Source organism: Arvicola amphibius, chromosome 3 (assembly GCF_903992535.2).
Source record: "Arvicola amphibius chromosome 3, mArvAmp1.2, whole genome shotgun sequence".
NCBI classification, from domain to species: domain Eukaryota; kingdom Metazoa; phylum Chordata; class Mammalia; order Rodentia; family Cricetidae; genus Arvicola; species Arvicola amphibius.
The window spans coordinates 169,281,503-169,300,043 of NC_052049.1; the positions used below are offsets into that span (position 1 = coordinate 169,281,503).

Sequence of the window (18,541 nt, forward strand, 5' to 3'; positions counted from 1 at the left end):
GGAGATGAGCAAGCAATGAGAACCTCAGGTGCCTCCAAAGGTCCCAGCCACTGCCTTTAACCAAAACTTAGCTGGAAGATGAGAGAAGGCAAGTATTACCAATGACATTACTGTGGCATCCACCATTTCTTTAAACGGAGTCTTAATCACTTGGTCACTTTGACTCTGACAGTTTTTGGGTTTTGCTGCCTAGACCCTTCCAACTGAGTAATTGGTACATTTGGGCTCCAACGTTAGCATAAATAGTGAGAGCCATGGTTTCCAAACAGTGGCAGATTCACAGCTGGCCCCCACGGGCTCAGTTCAGATCCTTGGGTGGCACTGGCCCAAGACAAACAGAGACATGCAGGCACATCCACCAGGCCAGGAACTCATGCCGGGCTGGAGTGTAGCGCCGTTTCTCGGTCTCGCTTTGTTTGATTCCTCGCTTCCTGTCTCGCTGGCAGCACATCAAGTTCTATACATCCGCAGCCTCCTGCCTGCCGCAGGGATTGCTCGTGCCCAGATTCCATCTTCCACCCAGTCTGTGGAGACAATGGAGTAGAGTACCTCTCCCCTTGCCACGCTGGCTGCAGCAGCCTCAACGTGACATCAGCAGCTTCCAAGCAACCGGTAAGGATGCAGGGGTCACGGGGGCAGACAGAGCCTCATGGAGCTTGGGGGCTCAGTGTGTAACCTCCAAAACTGTTCCTTGGCTCTGGTACTCAATATCAGCATCTTAGCCTCCTCCACCCCGTCTCCACCTTCACTGCCCCAGGGTCATGACCAGATGCCTGCAGCCCAGAGTCAATTAAAGATTGGCCCGTGACCAACAAGTCCATTCTTGGGGACTTGGTGAAACAATGGAAACACGTTGAAGTATTCGCCCTCAGTGGAGACTTGTGACTGATACTGATGACTCCCTGGGGGCACGTCTGCGTTCTGGGTTCAGGCCATGGTGCAGGGTCACATGGACTGGGAGCACAAGGACCCTGGGACGTGGACCCGGAAGGTCAGTCCTGGGAGCAGCAGTCGAGGGCCTTTGCTTCAACCCCTTAGCTCCCTTGGGTGCCATGGATCTGGTCTGAAGCCAGGAAACTATTTAAGAGCATATCTGGGATTGGAAGCAAAAGCCCTGCCTCACCTGGAGTTCAAGACCATAGGGTCTCCTTCTTGGGCAACCTAGAGGGGCTCCATCCATCAATCTGTGAGGACAGTGGCCCTGGGCCTTCTGGACTCAGCCAACAGCAAATGACTCCTCCGGTTATTAGTTAGTCAGCAAACAGAACACACTGAGTGCAGCCACTATGCTGAGGAAGAGCCGAGGAGCTTATGGCAAAGCCCTGTTCTCACAGTTTACATTCAGTCCAAAAAAGGCACAAGCTAAAGGCTGAGGTGAGAGGGAAAGACACTTGACAGCACAGAGAGTATGGGGGGGGGGTCCCTAAGATGACTGACACCTGAGCAACCAGCAGAGGAATCCTGTTGAAACCCAAAGCCCATGGCAGGTACGGGAAGAGCAGGGACAGAGCCCCCCATGAATGCACCGCAGGAACAGAGAGAAGGCCGGGTGGGTGTTAAGTGAGGAGTGTCACAGCTAGCAGGGCCAGGGCCAGGCAGGTTCAGCGCTGGGCAGGGCTGGGCAAGCCGGGCTCGGGGGTTAGATGATCTTCCCCCAGAGAGAGCAATGGGAAGTCTACACCATTGCCTTTGGATGTCCCAACAGCAAGGATGCATTTGTGTGGTGGCCATGGGCCAGAGTAGCTTCCACTTACCACCTCTTCCTAGGAGACAGGACAAGGCCGTTTCCCCAGCCGCCTCTATGGGCAAAGGAACATGCCAAGATGGTCCCTTAATTTACCTTCTGACTGGAAGAGTAGCGGCTTCTGTGGTCTTCTTATCTTTATTTGCTTACGTCTGACTCATCTACTTCCAGAAATAATCTTGACAAGCTTCCAATAACAGCACAAGTACATCAAGATAAAATCCATTACCATGATATCAAGGAAAAAATAATAAATTGTAAGGGGAAAAAGCCTTGCTAGTTTAAAATCCAGACCAAGGGAGGTAACAGCAGTATTGTGTACTATAAACTTCTGAACTTGAGAGCCAAGGTGGGGTGGGAGCATGGGCCCCACCGTCGGACAGAGGGAAGCTTCCCAGCCCATTAGTTCACATAGCTCCGGGACAGCTACTGCTCTCACCACATCCTAGGCTTGGCCATCAGGCACCGTGAGGGTGAAGGTAAAGATGACCAGATGAACAGTGACCACCAAATGAGTTGTACAATGGTATTGAGCCATATAGAATTATGACAAGGCAGGGCCTCCTCTGGGGTCCCCTCTCAGGCCAAAGGATGCCTCCTCGGTGGGAAGTGATACGTTGGGTTCAGAGGACTCCATTGTTGTTTCCTGGGCTCCCCGAGTATATCTTCGCACAACCACTACAGCTAGCTGGACCCAGAGGAGAGCCCTCCCAGGCTCTAGGCTCCTCGCTGTGGGTATTTTGCCTGGTGGTGAGATCTTAGGCATCTAGATGATGATTAAGATAAGAGACTGCAGTTTAGCCCATGCTGGACTCTTGGTGAAGATTGTTTCTAATGCCCTAACGGTAAGAGAGGTGGCACCCCACGGGGTACTCTAGAAGCCTTGTCTGGCCTCTCAGTCTTTGAATCCAGGCTCCCCTTTCTTCCCTGGGGACTGGAGGGCAAAGGGGTTTGCACCAGTGGGAGTCTGCAGCAAGAGCCTGTGTGGAGGTGTGGACATGTGGAGGTGGAATCCTGACGTACCCCCCTCCTGTTCTTCGTCAAGAGCTATTTGAACTGCAGCTGTGTGACTGGAGGGTCTGCGTCAGCAAAGACAGGATCCTGCCCCGTGTCCTGTGCACACTTCCTGCTCCCGTCCATCTTCCTCATCTCCTTTGTGGCGCTCATCGCCTGCGTTTCCCACAACCCGCTCTACATGATGGTTCTTCGGTGAGTGGCGTCTCTGTGCTTCCCCGCCCTCCCTTTGATGTCCCATCCTGTCTCTGCTTGGAGTCTCTCCTCCAAACCCTCGAGTGTCCAGTGGTGACAAGGCGACAGAGTACACTCACAGCAGGTGTTCCTGGTCCCAGGAGGAGCTCCTTGTAAGACGGCCTCACTCAGGCCCCCAGCACCTGGGAGACACAGGCTCCGCAGGCACCTGTGTTCTATTCATGGGATGGCAGAGCTGTCCAAAGGCCGAGGCCCATGTTAAAGACAGGCTGTGCATACAGACTCACTTCTTTTCCAGTCTTAAAAGAACTGAGGAGAAAGAGGAGGAAATCAGCTGGATGTACAAACAGCAAGTTGGGAACTAAAGAAAGTTCCAGAAGCTGTGGGAAAGGGTAAAAATGAGAAAACCACAGGAGGCTAGAGACTTAGAGCTCAGGTTGGACAGGGCACGCTGCCCAGGGTAGGGACAAGGGAGGTCTCATTGCAGCTGACCCTTGAGTGCCTCTAAGGTTTTATAGAGAGTGCTCCTCCTTGACCACCTCCTGCCTGCTTCCGTCTATGTCCTCCCGCCCTTCCCATCTGCTTACTTAGAAAGCAGAGAAGGAAAAACACAGAGACTGGAAACTCCCTGTCAGATTCAAAGTTTCTGCATCATATTTCCCGAGTGTCCTTGGGTGTTGCCTGACCTCACGAGCCTCAGTTTCCTTGATAGTGTCAGCTTTACAGGGTCAATTGCTTTGTACACAGAAGGTGCCATGCTGGGTGTGGTGGTGGTGCCTATAAATTCAGTACTCGAGAGAGACGGAAGCAGGAGGATCAGGAGTTCAAGGTCATCTTTGCCTACGTAGTAAATTAGAGGCCAACCCAAGCAATGTGAAACCCTACCCCAGTGTTTCTCAATCTGTGACGCCTTTGGGAGTTGAACAACCCTTTCACAGGGGTCACCTGAGACCATAGGAAAACACAGATATTTATATTACAATTCATAACAGTAGCAAAATAATAAAGTCACAGTGAAAATACTCTTATGGTTGGGGTCACCACAACATGAAGAACTGTATTAAAGGGTTGCAGCATTAGGAAGGTTGAGAGCCCCCATCCTACCTCAAAGAGGAGGTGGGAGGTGGTGTTCTCCATATTGGTTAAGACCTATTTTCTCCAGAAGGTTAAGAGATGAAGGAGGACCAGATGTTATGCCAAGAATGTCTTTTAGTGACAGAACACTTGTCTAGCATGTGCGAAGCCCTGGGTTTGAGCTCCAGCCCTGAGGGAGCATAAAGCAGCTGCTAGTATTTTACTCTACCCAAGTCAGTTCTCTGTCCAGTTAGCCCACAGGCTGCCAAGCTCCTGTCACTCTTGCTCTTTCAGTGACATTGACAGAAGATTAGAAATTCTTGTGTTGAAAACAAAAGATATCGTTACAGCAGACAGCAGCACATCCCTGAAGGTGTATCCATTATCCTTGTCCTCCGGATCCTTCAGAACTGACACACAGATCCAAATGCGGGCTTTATGTGCAACAGGCTTCCACTCCAACATGGGAACGCTGAGTTTGAGGGAGCCGCTGCTCATACTGTGAGCCGTGAGCCAACTCCAGCTCCTGCCTCAAGGCTGCTACCTGCAGCCACAGTCCAGGGAAATGGCCCAAAGGCAGCAGTCAGGACTATAAGATCTCAGTAAGAATAGGCATGAATGCTACTGCTTCCCGCGCTGTGCACCCCTTCTCACGCAGTGACTGACTCTGTCACGCAAGGTGCTTTAGTGGAGTTCTCTTCTTCCCTGCTGGGTTAGATAGTCCTGGCCTACCTTCTGACCCTGACATAAACCTGCATGAGGCCCTGAAGAGGAGAGAGGGTAAGGGATTTAGATAGGGCATTCAATCCCTATCAAGCACCTTCCTGTGTGGAGACCAGCATCAGTTCAACCCTCCCAAGACTGGCCAGTCTAGAGTAGAATCAGAGAGGAGTCTCCAGGATCCCAAGGTGGTTTAAAGATACATCCCTCTGGGAGAAAAGATGGCACCTAAGAGTCTTCAGTGGGATTCCCTTCTTGCATGAGTGCTAGCTTTTGCTGACCTGAGGCAACTTGACAAACGCCCCAAATGTTAGTTATTAGTCCTAGTTTAAACCAGACCTGAGACCACAGTCTAGGAGCAGAGGCCAGCCGACAATGTAGAAAAGAGTTCAGAAACCCAGGATTAACTCGGGGATAGACGGGGAGCACTTAGAAGGGGCCTAGGAGCTCGGTCAGTGGCCAAACTGGGGTGTCCAAATCTTACTAAGTTAAAACATGGTGATGAGACTGCCTAGGCCAAGGACAAAGACAAGGGGCAATGTGGTCATTATTTTTCCTGTTTCTGGGACAAAATGCCTGATAAAAGCAACTTACAGAAGAAAGGTCTTACTTTGGCGCACAGTCCGAGGATATAGTCCTTCATGGCAGGGGAAGCATGCTGTCAAGGGCAGCCCTAGCTGTGGGGCAGGAGCAGGAGACCACTGTTGGCACTGTAGCCATAGTCAGAAGTAGGAAGACGAAGACCAATGTGAAGTTTACCTCCTCTCCATTCAGCGCAGGACCCCAGACTCTTCAACGGTACCATGAACATCCAGGGGATGTCTTCCCAGCTTAGTCAAACCTCTCGGGGTGCAACCTCAGGGATAGATACACCAAAGGGCTTGTGTCCAGCTGACTTCAGCCCCGTAACTCGGCAATGAAGATCAGGCATCCACTACGGATTGGGCCCTTGAAGGGAAGCTGTAGGTACTGAGGAAAAGAACATTTATTCTATCAGGATTCCAGGCACTGTCTCCTAGGAGATCCCAGATGGTGCCTCTTTCCTCCACTTGTACCCCAAAGAGCATTCCTTCAGGGGGTCATCCCTCTGGGGATGTCTCTCAGTTGCTAGCCAATGCTGGCAGCAGTTGTAAAACAATGTGCAATGGTCTGGAGGCTACTGTGGAGTCCTCGTCCTCATTGTCCCCTCAGCTCTGAGTTCTCTTCCAAATGACAATCCCCTACCCAGGAGTATGTGTGCTGAAAGCCTGGACAAGTCCGAGTCTAGTCACACGGCAGGCACTTCTGCCTCTGCTCTGGGCTCCCACTCTGCATGTGAGGTGCCCCCCCCCAGCTCAGTCCCCTACTTCCATTCTCCAGCTGAGTGGGGAGAGCTCTCTAGGGAGAACTGAACCTCTTGACCTGGCCTTGCCTTCTCCTCTTGAAGGAGAAAGAAAGGACCATGCATCAAATCCACAGAATCTGGTGCAAATGAAAATGTAAAGCCTTTGGCATGTGAATCATTAAGAATTTCAAGTCATACATGAACCAAACTGGGTCTTTCTGAGGGCGGCATCCAATGCAGCTGCTCAAGTCACACCTCACAAAGCTGGCCCAGGGCAAGGAATTTTTTTCATACCTGCACAGAAGCTGAGAGCCCAGGGCCCTCCTTTCCTGGTACAAGACACTCCATGGGTGCTGTTCAGACCTGCTGTCTTAGCATCTGGCCAGAAACTCCCTTCTACTCTGTCTGTCTTGCCTGCTTTTTCTCCAAGTAGTCTCTGGACAGCCCTGAAAATAATACAGAAGTAGGTTCTCGAATCCAAGTTTGCATCCAACTCTCCTGGAATACTGTGTATCTTGAATAAATGTCAGACTGAGAATCTGTATTCTGATGAAGCTGATGCAGCAACTGAGAACCATGGGCGTCATAGGAGTCTTTAGCCAGGAAAATCTCACTGTCCATGTGCCGGATCAGACTAGGGGAGGACTGGTTCCAACCTGCTCTAACCTGCTCTGAGTCTGTCTATTCCCCCCACCCCATGCCCCACTCCCTCTAGGTGATGCTGCAGCCCAGAGTCTTCACAGAGCCTTTCCTATGCTGATTTCCTGTTTTCCTTTTCAGCGTGGTAAACCAGGATGAAAAGTCATTTGCCATTGGGGTCCAGTTCTTGTTGATGCGGTTGCTGGGTAGGTATCTAAGCTTTCGTTCTGGGGTGGAGGCCCTGGATCATGAATGTCGAAAGGCTATGGGGCGGGGCAGGATTGGGAGAAGCCCCGCCTCCTGTCTGCTGTGTAGGGAGCTGTGGATAACCAGCAGCAGGTACCAAACTCCAACAGGAACAGTTTGCCTAACTGCTTGAGATTGGGAAAGATTTTGTCTACGGCATTCAAGGCAAACTAAATTATGTAAGCAGAGGAAAAGAAAAGGGCATCACTGAGAATACTGCACACAGAGTTAAAAGCAGGTATCTGTAAACTTTCTCCAAGAATCGTCCTAGGAAACAACACTGCACATTCCTGCCCCAGACAGAGCAGCTTCTGGGCTGTTCCTGGCTTTCTTCCCCTTTTCCAGACTTCAGTCCTCTGCCCTGGTTCAGCAAATGTCTCTTCTGTCAGGGGGCCCTCTGCCTGTAAACCCTGTTTATCTTCAAGTAACCTGGAGCTTCCCATCTCCACCCTCAAGCTGTGTGTACACATGGTCAGCAGAGACCCACAGGGAGGGAGGGAGCACTCCATGGGGGCAGGAGGCATCTGGCTTTTTCCAAGTGCTAGAGGGGTGGACAGAAGTAAAGAGATTAAGTTCAACAAAGGATCTTTGCACTAAGAATTGCAGGAGTTGGATTTGGAGAGTCCAACCAGAAGGATTTCAGTTAGTATTAATGTAAACCTTCCTGCCTTAACACCAAAACCTATATGAAGCTTGTTCTGCACTATTATTAATTATTATTATTATTACTATTATTATTATTATTATTATTATTATTATTATTATTATTATTATTATTTTATTGGTTTTTCGAGACAGGGTTTCTCTCTGTTGCTTTGGAGCCTGTCCTGGAACTAGCTCTTGTAGACCAGGCTGGCCTCGAACTCACAGAGATCCGCCTACCTCTGCCTCCCGAGTGCTGGGATTAAACACATGTGCCCTACCACCTCCCGACTCTATTCTGCATTATTAAGCAGGAGTGCAGGTCACAACCATTATCCTTCTAGCATGTGCCATCATCCCTTCTAAGGTCAACTGCAGGAGCCTATGCAGGGGCGGAGCCAGTGTTTCAATGGAGTTTCTTCGCCTCAAGCCACTTGTCCTGTGATGAAGTCCCTTTAAGTTCCAAAGGACCTTTATCAACACTCTAAATGATGCCTGTCACCTTTCTGGGCCACACAGGGGACACACACAGCTCCTTGTATTCACTTCTGATTTGCCATCTCTAGCTCATTTGTGACTTATTCTAATGCCCTAGCTAGGAAAGAGACCTGGCATTCCTCCCAAATGACTTCCTGCCCTGCTTCTATTTGTGACTTAGAGAATGGCCTCTCTGTCCCACTGCTCCAAGCACTCGCTGCTTTTGCTTTTCCACCTGAGCTCAGATAACTCAGCATGGGACAACAGCTAGAAAACGCAGGCCTGGAGGAATTCCACTCATTGCTCCAGAACACAGCCCCACTCTGGGGTAGGTGAAAAGATTGCCTATTTATAAACTCCAGCAGGTGTGCGGTTACCCACTGAGATATGGTTGAAAACTCTCCTTGGCTTCTATTTAGGATGTGTCGCCAGAGTCTGTTTCCAGTCACTATTCACCTGGAAACTGGAAAGTGACCAGGGACTGAGAGGCTGCTTCTGGAAGTTTCTCACTTATGGGCTAGGGCCAAGGGCTGGATCACCTCTTTCTTCCAGAAACAGCAACTCACAGGGTGTTGGTAGTCAGATGCTTTTGGCACTATGTTTCTAAGTATGGCATGGCCCATCCCCAGTGTCAAGTCCACTCTGACCCACTGGCTGCCCAGAATTTAGCTAACGGCACAGAGCATGGTGGGGTTGAGGAGTGGGCATCTAAAATATCCAGCACCCAGAAAAGTGCCATGCCTACTGGACTATGTAAACATTACCACCCAGGTGCTGGGACGTTTGGCAACCTAGGTTCTGAGCAGTTTGGATATTAAGGGTTTTCAAAGGGTGTTGTCTAGTCCAGAAGAGCAGTTTAGAGGGAAGAACATAGGATTTAAAGTGGAGTTCAGTGCATCCTTGTAGTCAAAGGCTGTTCATTCTTTTTCCAGCCACCCAGGCATGAAATAACCACTCTGAAACTATGTTAATTGCAATACTATTTGACCAGTAGCTTAAGCATATTGCTAGGTAGCTTTTATATCCTAAACTAACCCATCTCCATTAATCTGTGCATCACCACTAGGTCGTGGCCTACTGGCGAAGTTCCTAGCTGGTGCCCATGTCTTTCTCCTCTGGCAGCTATGTGGTGTCTCACTGACTCCGCCTACTCTCTCCTCCTCTATCTGCTTGGAACTCCCGCCTTGCCCTATTCTGCTAAGCCCACTGACCGAAACACATTTATTCATTAATCAATAAAAGCAACACATAGACAGAAGGACGTCCCACACTGCAATCCTTGTGCCCTCTTGCTCACTTGCTCTTCATTGTAATGAAGCCACCTGGAGACCACGTGAGAGCCTGGGGACATTGGTGCTCTCCAGGCAGAATCTCTACTTGGGGCCAGCCTTGAGCATGAGAACTGAAGGATGCAGTGTGGGGGAGCTGACATCAGACTGACCCTGGGATTCACTCTGCCCTGAAAGGATCTCCCTTTATCTCCTAAGCCTTCCTGTGAGAAGAAGATTTAAGCTTAACCGATAGTTTTCCACTCTCTCAAGTCACTGTGATTCTGAGAGGGAGTTAGAGCCGGCCTCAGACTGTGACCGTGCCATTGGTATGGGGGACCCGGGCATCTCTGCAGCTCCACATGACCCAGACACTCTGAATTATCTTTCCCATCGTCGCCAGCCTGGCTGCCATCTCCGGCCCTGTATGGTCTCATCATCGACTCCTCCTGTATCCGGTGGAACTACTTGTGCTCAGGGAGACGAGGAGCCTGCTCATATTATGACAACGATGCTCTCCGAAACAGGTGAGGGCTCCTACCCACAGGGGTGTCAAAGAGATCTGGCCTGTGGTCCCAGCAGACCAAAACAAACTAAAACAAACAAACAGGCATTTGTCTTGTGGCTGTGGTAGGGGCTGTCAGGCTTCTAAGGGACAAAATAGGAGGGATGTCTCTGCAAACTCTGTCATGGACAGAGAGCAGGGGCCACTGTAGTATGCATCTGGAGGCCTGTAAGAAGCCATTTAGGTAAAGAGACAGAGGGCCTGTCTCCTTTGAGATGTCTCCTGAGGTTCTGTCCCTCATGAGCCCATGGCAGCAGAAAAAGTTTACCAAAGGTAAAGGGGTGCTGGAGGTTGAGAGAGACTATGAAGGTGAGAAGATACCACACAGCCTCCACTGCTCAGAGAGACAGGGTCTGTAGCTCAGCACCCAGCAGAGGTCCCAGGAAGGGGTCCAACCGATGCCAGTAAGCCAAGCCCAGCCATCTCTCTCTTGTTGCCATTCCTTCATCTAGAAATGGTGGAGAAGGTGGCCTTGAAGGGGCTGTACAAGGGCTAGAGGGCTGACAGAGAAGACCAGCAGAGGGGCAACAGGAAGATGCAAGCCCTCTGTGCACAGCTGGGGCAGTGGTGTCACTTCTGGCCCTCAGTGGTACCACTGGGGAGCAGAGGATCACTGGTGTTGTTTGTATGCCCAAATCGGCCTCCACCTGGGAGATGGCAGCTTGTTAGCTGAGTGATGGCCTTCACAGCTCCCAGGCCACTGTGAAAACAATGTCCATCTTCTTGCTGTCCCTGGCCCAGGGACATAGATTGAGGAGCTCTCCTCCTTCACCTCTCCTGTCTCTTTTTGTCTCACAGGTACCTGGGCCTGCAGGTGGCCTACAAGGCCCTGGGCACACTGCTACTCTTCTTCATCAGCTGGAGGGTGAAGAAGAACAGGGAATACAGCCTGCAAGAGAACGCCTCGGGCCTCATCTGACCCTCAGTCATGGATACCCCCATTTCAGAGACTGGGTCCTACCCCTCCACACTTGCCTGTATTAACTGATGTTAACATGCCTTTTCCTTTTCTTTCTTCCTTCCTCCCTTTCTTCCTCCTTACCTCCTCTCTCCCTCCTTTTCTTCCTCCCTTTATTATTAAGACAGTCCCATTCCTCCTTTGTCTCAGCTGCCTCACCTTCCTAAAGTCTACTCCATGGTTCTTGAGGCCTTGTGTACTGAACTGAATGAGCACTGAGCTGGAGGGTCCAGTTTCCCAGACTCCTTGGAAGGGGTCCCCACATCGGCAGGCTCTCCTCAGCGCCGGGTCCTCCCACAAGGCGCCCATGAGGCAGCCCCTGCTCTCACCAGCCTCTCAGGAATACTTAAGAAGAGTGAGAATAGGGGTCTGTGTCTTCCGGGCCAGGCCAGCCATCTCTCCTCTGACTCCACCCTGCCTGGAGCCCGAGGGAAAGGAAGAGGAGGAGGAGGTTGATTTCTTAACAAGGAACTGGTTGCAGTCAGTCCCTTTCCACCTGGATTCAGTCTAGGGTGAAACCCACCAGGGGCTGACTCCCTTAATTTCCTCACTTTCTGCCCTTGAGGCTGATTTGAAAGCCACCATTTTAGGAAGTGCAGACCTCTCTCTGCAACCTACACCCTGGTATCAGAGCAGGAACTAAGAAACCAGAGGCCAGGTCATTCAAACACTGTTCGTAGGAACCTGAGGCCTCTCTACTCTCTGCCTTTCTGGGGTTCCATTTCAAACTGAGAAAGCCACAAGAAGACAACCTAGGGAGGGCCCAGTGTCCCACCCTCACAGTGGAGACCAGACCCTTCACATTCAGAGACACGAGAGGCCCTCCCCATCCTTCCCTGGAATCAGAAGAGTAGCCTTACATGGAATCCACTGCCTGGACTTCAGCCCGTGTGCAGAGGAGTAAAGGGAGGCCATCTGAGATGCAGCCAGAGCAAGCAATGGAGCAGAGTGGATGTCACCTGTCACGGTGCTTGATGGCAAGCTGCAGCCCACAAAGAGAGCAGCCAGGTTGGCTTGCTTGCAAACACGTCGTGTTCATTGACATTTTCTCCACTTCTTCTCACTACCTCTGGGTGGAGGTGGTCACCTTCTGTGGGCCTGGGCTGGAGGCCACTACTGCTATGCAACAGAGGGGCAAAGGCAGAAGCCGAGGAAGGAAGGGTTTTACCAACGACTCTGTATATTGGCTGAGACCGTGCTTGGCAGTGATACTACAGAGAGCGCCCCTGTCAATCTTACCGCCATTCATACTAGAAAGCGGTAGGTGAGCATCAGGGGCACACTCTCATGCTTGCCAAACATATCGCGTGCCCACAGATTGGCAAAGAAGATCCTGACATGGCCATTCATGCCAATGAGAGCTCACAGACTGACTGTGCACCTGACCCTGAGTGAGAACGGAGAGCTGCCTCACCATGTCCCTGAAGCAGCTAGGCAATTGTCACTGCCCTGTGTGACATGTAAGTGCCTTCCAGAAATGCCTTATATGGAGAGAAGTCAAAAGGTTTATGTCGGTGCGGCCCAGCTGCTATGACACTGAAGTCTTTGTGGAAGCCATCATTACTGACAGTGTGCTTTCTGAAGCCACCAGGATTATTTCCACACATCTTGCTTAGGAGGAGGCTGCACACGACCTCACGGGCCAGTTTCAGCATGTGCAAAGGTTCTGCTTGGAACCTGATCCTCTGCAACTAACCCTGGGCTTGCTCACTGCAGTTTAACCGGATTCTGAAGGCATAGCCTCCAGTCAACTTCATGAACGATGAATGCCAATCTTTAAGCTTCTGGAAGATTGGTTGTCTCTACAAGCCTTTATTCTATTGTATTGCTATTAATATATTATAATTTGTCATAGGTGTAAGTTGGTCGTGAATTTGCGCTGTCGTGCGTCTATCAGAGAACAGACACGTGTCTACCTTCTGGACAGCCTCCCACCTTCAGAGGCTTGTAGCCAAGCGCACTAGAGGCCTTGTCATTCTCAAGCCATCTGCCTGGTGCTGAGTAGGGACCAGCTATTGCTTGTTGTTGTTTGGACCCCAGGCTTGCTTTCCACGCAGGCCAATGTCAAAGACCCATGAGAATGGGCTCTTGGGTGGCCCCATCACTGTCCCTGAGTTCGTATCCAGAAGTGGGTTTGGTCACAAACAGCTGTATCCATGAATACCATAGTCATAGTTGATCATTTACTATTATCTAGCAAATCTTGCCTCTCAAATGCCAGAGGGGCTCTAAGGATCTTACTTTCCCCTCAATTAGAGAACAAAGTGTCAGACGCGTTGATTGTATCATGTTCAAGATTGCTGTTACAATTCAAGAACACCCTACACAAAGCCTGAGTCCGCGTATGGGACTGTACAAGGGGTCCAGAAAGTCCACTTTCCAGGCAGGTGGAGGTAGCCCTTGAACCCTGTGTGGTGGGTCACCCATGCATTAGAGCCAAATCTGGTCAAAGTGACCATGAGCATTAACCACCAAAGATACCTTGACATTTAAGAAGGTTATAGTAGACCTTTGATCCTTCTCCTTGTTTCGCCATGGAGTCCGAATCAGGGCCAGGGTCCCCTTTCTGGATGCAGCCACAGCCACAGCTATATCTTTCACTGATACCTCCCTCCCTCGAACCATCCAGCCTCACATGGGAGGACCCAAAGAATCAGGAAATGAAGGGTCTGCAGCAATTCCCTGCCCTCCATCTTTTGACTCTTAGAAGAGAAGGGTATCTCTATCAAGTATTCTTCAGTCCAAAGTCTTCTGGCAGGATCCTCACCACAGTTCATGATGAAGGCCACACTAGTCTCAGGGTTCTACTTGAAAATGAAGAATCTTAGCTGGACAAGGTGGAACATATCTTTAATCCCAGGACTTGGGAAGCAAGTGGATTTCTGTGAGTTTAAGGCCAGCCTGCTCTGTAGAGTGTATAGTGTAGAGTGTATAGTGAGTTCCAGGACAGCCAGGTTCACATAGTCAGACCCTGTCTTGATACATACATATATTTGTGTATATACACACATATATATATATATATATATATGTGTGTGTGTATATACACACACACATATAACGGGAGGTGTGTGTGTGTGTGTGTGTGTGTGTGTGAGAGAGAGAGAGAGAGAGAGAGAGAGAGAGAGAGAGAGAGAGACACGGAGGGAGGGAGGGAGAAAGAGCGGTGGGGGTGAGGAATCTTTGTAAATTCAGGAGAAAAATCTCATCTTTTCAGCCATAGAACTAAACATTGAAGAAAAAAATGTCCATCCTCTGCCCAGAGGGCCAAATTCGTTAACCTTTCATCAGTGATTAAATATGTAAACAGTTTCCAGGCAAGCCCTTGGCAAATCATTAATGAGAGAAAGCCTTTCTCTCGTGACATGCCCTGCCCATTTATCAGTCTCCACACCCATTCCCAGCCCTGTACTGTGGCCACAGAACACAGGGCTCTCTACCTAGCTAAAGTCCCTGATCCCCAGGCACCTGCTACACTTTGATAACAATAATAAAATGTGCATAGATCATTACAGTTTGCCAAGCCATGAATTCATTTAACGAACTCCTCAGTTCCCTCAGAATAGACTTGGCTAGGCTTCAACGAGTCTCACTAGTCTCAGTCACATGACACAACACACATTTATCTCTTGTTTGCACAAAGCCCATGGCTTGTCTGGGTGACTCTCCTAGGGCAGTGGCTTCCAAAGGTGGCTCAGTATGCCAACTATTTGGACTTGAATTACCTCTGTTTCATCATCCACAATTAATGAGGCAGGGAAGAAAGCTAAGAAGGTCTCACGTTGGTAAGCGAGTGTTTTGGTCAAAAGGCATACAGAGTCTTTCTGTTCCCAGGCTCTTGGCCAGAGCTAGTCTCGTGGCATTGTCTAACTGCTGTATAGGTGGGGAAATATAATCCTCCCTGCTCAGAGAGGAGAGGGAACAGATTTGGACAAGTGCTAGAATCTTCCACCATGGGGAGTGATTCTACATGAGCCAAGATGCTCCCTGAGACCCTTCAACTGGCCTTACCAGGCTGTTGGAAGAAGAACAAGCACAACCAGGAAAAGTTTCCCAGGAGAGGAAGCATCCCCAGTGGGCCGCCAGAGATGAGAAGATGACATATTGTCAAAGCCAAGGCTGACTTAGGGAGGAAAGTGGGGAAGAAGGCAGGCTCAGAAGAGGCAGAGATCAAAGGCTCAGAGAGATGGAGGGCCAGAAAGGGGATCTTTAGAGAGATCTAGACAAAGGATGAGAAGGCTGAGGAACTAGAGGGAGGACAGCTGATTGAGCATGCCCCAGCGGGGAGGAGCTTATCTCCAGGGGAGGAGTCTCACCCAGAGCATCTCCCTGAAAGGTGAGGCCAGCGTGACAGTCACATCCCACAGATAGCTAACCGAGGCTCCTTCCAGCTGTCAATCATGCTTTATTTGTTTAGCAGCTGGTGTATGAAAGGACATAACGTGACACATTTCTTGACTAAGCTGGGAGCAAAGACCCAAGTGCTCTGAATTCAGTTGAGAAATCAGAGAAGGTGGCAGGGCTGATTCCAAGGGTCAAAGGTGTAGGCAGCGGGGACAACAAAGTTCTGAACAAAGGTAGGAAGGCCAACAAACTTGGGCACATTCCGAGAACTCACTGGTCAGGGGCACCTGAGAAACAGTAGTAAGGCCAGGAGAGAGGTCGGATCTAGGCTTAGCAGCTCCGTAGAGACCCTTCAGGGCTGGCTTAGACCAAGTTGTAAAAACTGGAGCCAGCCCCATTCTCTGCCCACTCAAAGCCTGAGGAATGACCTTAGAGGCCAGTTAACCAGCACCAGGAGAGCATTCCTAGCTCAGAATGGTGCCTAGCTCAAAATACAGCCCCCAGGACCTGGGAGGAGACTGCTATACTCCAGAGAGCATAAAAGTCACCATCTTTAGCAGTCCCAGGTTACTCCCAGGGGAGCCTACATCATTTGCTGTAGCCAGAGCTGACTTCCCCCAGCCCCGCCCGCCTCCCCTGCTCCCGTCTCTCTCCACCCCCTTCTCCACGCCTTTCCTCCTATCTTCTCGCTCTCCAGGTGGGAGCTGCAGCCCGAGTGGTGTAATTAGAAGCCAGAGAGACAGACGCAGTGTACAGTGGGGCAGCTAATTTTAACAGGTCCTCTGCTCAGAATCCTTATGTACCCCTAAACCCCTTCTCTTTGTGCTACGGGTCTCTCAGTGCATCACCTAAAATGTCCACAGGCCCCAAACCTCCGAGTGACCTCAGAGGTCTCAGGTAGGAACAAGCATTAGACTGAGTGTTCTTCCCCCTCACAAATACCGGGTTACAGGGAACCGGCTCTCGAAATGACAAGAGCGCTCTCCCCTGAACTTGTCCTGGAAAAAGGCAATTGGAATTCCAGAAAGGCTCCAGAAGTCGGGAGTGGGTTAAAAGATCAGAGACCGCCAGGCGCTCCGTGCGTTCTGCGCGAATCGTGAAACGCAATTACCACACTGTTAAATGATGCAAGCAGGTCTGGCTTCAGGGCAGAGGGCAGCGTCTCCACCTTGTTCTTGCAAGTGAGCAGCGCTCCCGGTACCTGCAATCTCAGTAAGCCACCAGGGGGCACCGCTCAACTGGACCGTGATGAGGTAGCGCCACCCTGGGGTCACCGCAGCTAGCCTGCAGAGAAGGCGTTCCTGCGCTAGGGAGCTCGCTGCAAAGGGCACCCCTCAAACTCGCAGCCACTCTGACACCCCAGACTCCCCACCCAAGCACCCGAGGCCCTGTGAGCGAGTATGACTTCCCCAGGCCCTACGACAATATGGGCTGAGTGGTCTCTAGGCTGCATCATGGGACCCCTCTCCCCCAGGTGCTATCAGTCGTCCCAGGATTTCATAGGCTACAGTATTCAGAGACTGCAGGACGCTCAGTGGACTTCCACCTCTACCTTCTAGGTTTTCAGTATTTAGCACCTCTTGGGCCTCAGGAACCGACCTCTGAAAGAAAGCTGACCTAATTAAAGGCACTGCCCACCTCCAGAATACGTCCCTGTGCCCCCTGTCACCTTCTAGGGCATTCTGGAAAGAACTGAGCTCCCGGGGCCAGGGTCAGGGTGAACAAAACTAATGACGCCCCCTTGCTCCTTGGAAGCAAAAGCAGACATAGCCAGGAAAGCACACCCACTGGGCCTCTGCGATTGGCTGATCAATTTCAGGTGCTGCGGTGCTTGAAGGAGACCAGACAGACACCTGAATCCTGATGCAAGGAAAACTGGATTCCCCACCTTTGGCCTCACATCTGCCGTCCTTGACTTCTGCATCTCAACTAATGACATTCCAATCTTAAGGAATTAGGCCAAAACTTACAAACAACGTGAAGACATATTTTAAGTGCCTTTCCTGGAAATCACAATTAAAATCATTTCAAGTTCGCTAATTGTTCTGTGCATTTTTATAAATGTATATGAGAACACGTATATGTAAAACAAACAGTGTGATTCTTAGAAACCATGCTAATATTCCTTTGTGTACAGTCTACGCCCACTTTCCCACCCTGTCTCCCCTCATTAAAGAACTTTCTCTCACTATGAGTTAACCTAACTTATCCCAAAACGTCATATAAATGGTTTTATGCAATCCATTCTAAAGCTTTTGAGATTTATTGCTTGCAGTTGTGGTTATTCATTCTTTTTTATTGTTATGTGGCACTCTGTTGGTTGAATATGCCATGATTTCTGTTTCTATTCATCGGGCTGTTTAGATGCCTTGCCATCTTTTATTATCACAAATAAAATTACTATGAAGATCTGTGTGTGAGGTTTTTGTGGACCTATGTTTTCATTTCTGTTGGGGAAATATCCAGAAGTAAAAACTGATAGGTCATAGGCTAAGTGTCTTTTTAGCGTTATAAGAAATTAACTCTTTCCAAAGTTGAATAATTTCACACTTCACTAGCAACGTAGATGTCTTGAAAAACTTTGAAAAAAACCTGAAAAAAAAAAAAACAGCTTTATTGAGGTGTAGTTGGCATGCAGTCCACACATCCTCAGTGTTCCTTCAATTTGTTAGGATAAATGTATGTATTCGTATGACCACTGTGGTGTCCCACGTGGGCTCATGTATTGAACACTTGCTCTCAGTTTGTAGCACTGTTTGGGAGGTTGTGGAGAGATGCAGCTTGCTGGAAGAAGGTCCGGGGCCAACTTTGAGAGTCTGCAGCCTCGCCTCATTTCCACCCGCTTTCTTTCCACTTCTGGCTGTCATTAAAGAGTGATCTCTAAGTGTCCTGCTCCAGCTTCCATGACTCTCCCACCAGAATGGACTCTTCCTGGGCAGAGTGAATTTCACTTGGTGTTCACTGCGCTATTATATCCTAGAAAATTTCTTTTTTGTAATTAATTGTCTTAGACTCTTCCAGAACTCAACCGTCATGGATGATCTGAGACATTCCACAGATCCCTTGTTGGTTCGTTTTCCTTCACCTTTTTTCCTTGCTGATCCTCAGATTACATTTTTATTGAGCTGTCTTCAAGTTTATTGAGGTTTCTTCTGCATCCTATAAATACCTGCTTGTAACCACCCAGATATATTTTAATTTAGTTTTATGTTTTTCAGTTCTAAAAATACAGTTTCTTTTTCCTTTTTAATCATTTCCAGAATATCTCTGCTAAATGTCCTTATTTACCAATTACGATTGCATCTTCCTTTAGCTATAAGGTCTTTGAACT

General features: G+C 49.6%; 1 protein-coding gene across 2 annotated transcripts in view; it reads left to right on the forward strand.

Moving 5' to 3' along the window:
* Slco2a1 (solute carrier organic anion transporter family member 2A1) overlaps window positions 1–12,727 on the forward strand; it is a 77,506-nt gene extending 64,779 nt beyond the window's left edge. For both annotated transcript variants that reach the window (XM_038323408.1, XM_038323409.1), the window contains 5 exons: window positions 447–612; window positions 2,790–2,953; window positions 6,852–6,916; window positions 9,747–9,870; window positions 10,707–12,727. In XM_038323408.1, coding sequence (XP_038179336.1) covers window positions 447–612; window positions 2,790–2,953; window positions 6,852–6,916; window positions 9,747–9,870; window positions 10,707–10,827 — 640 coding nt within the window. In that variant the 3' untranslated portion in view covers window positions 10,828–12,727. The remainder of the gene's footprint in view (window positions 1–446; window positions 613–2,789; window positions 2,954–6,851; window positions 6,917–9,746; window positions 9,871–10,706) is intronic.
* The last annotated feature ends 5,814 nt before the right edge of the window (window positions 12,728–18,541 follow it).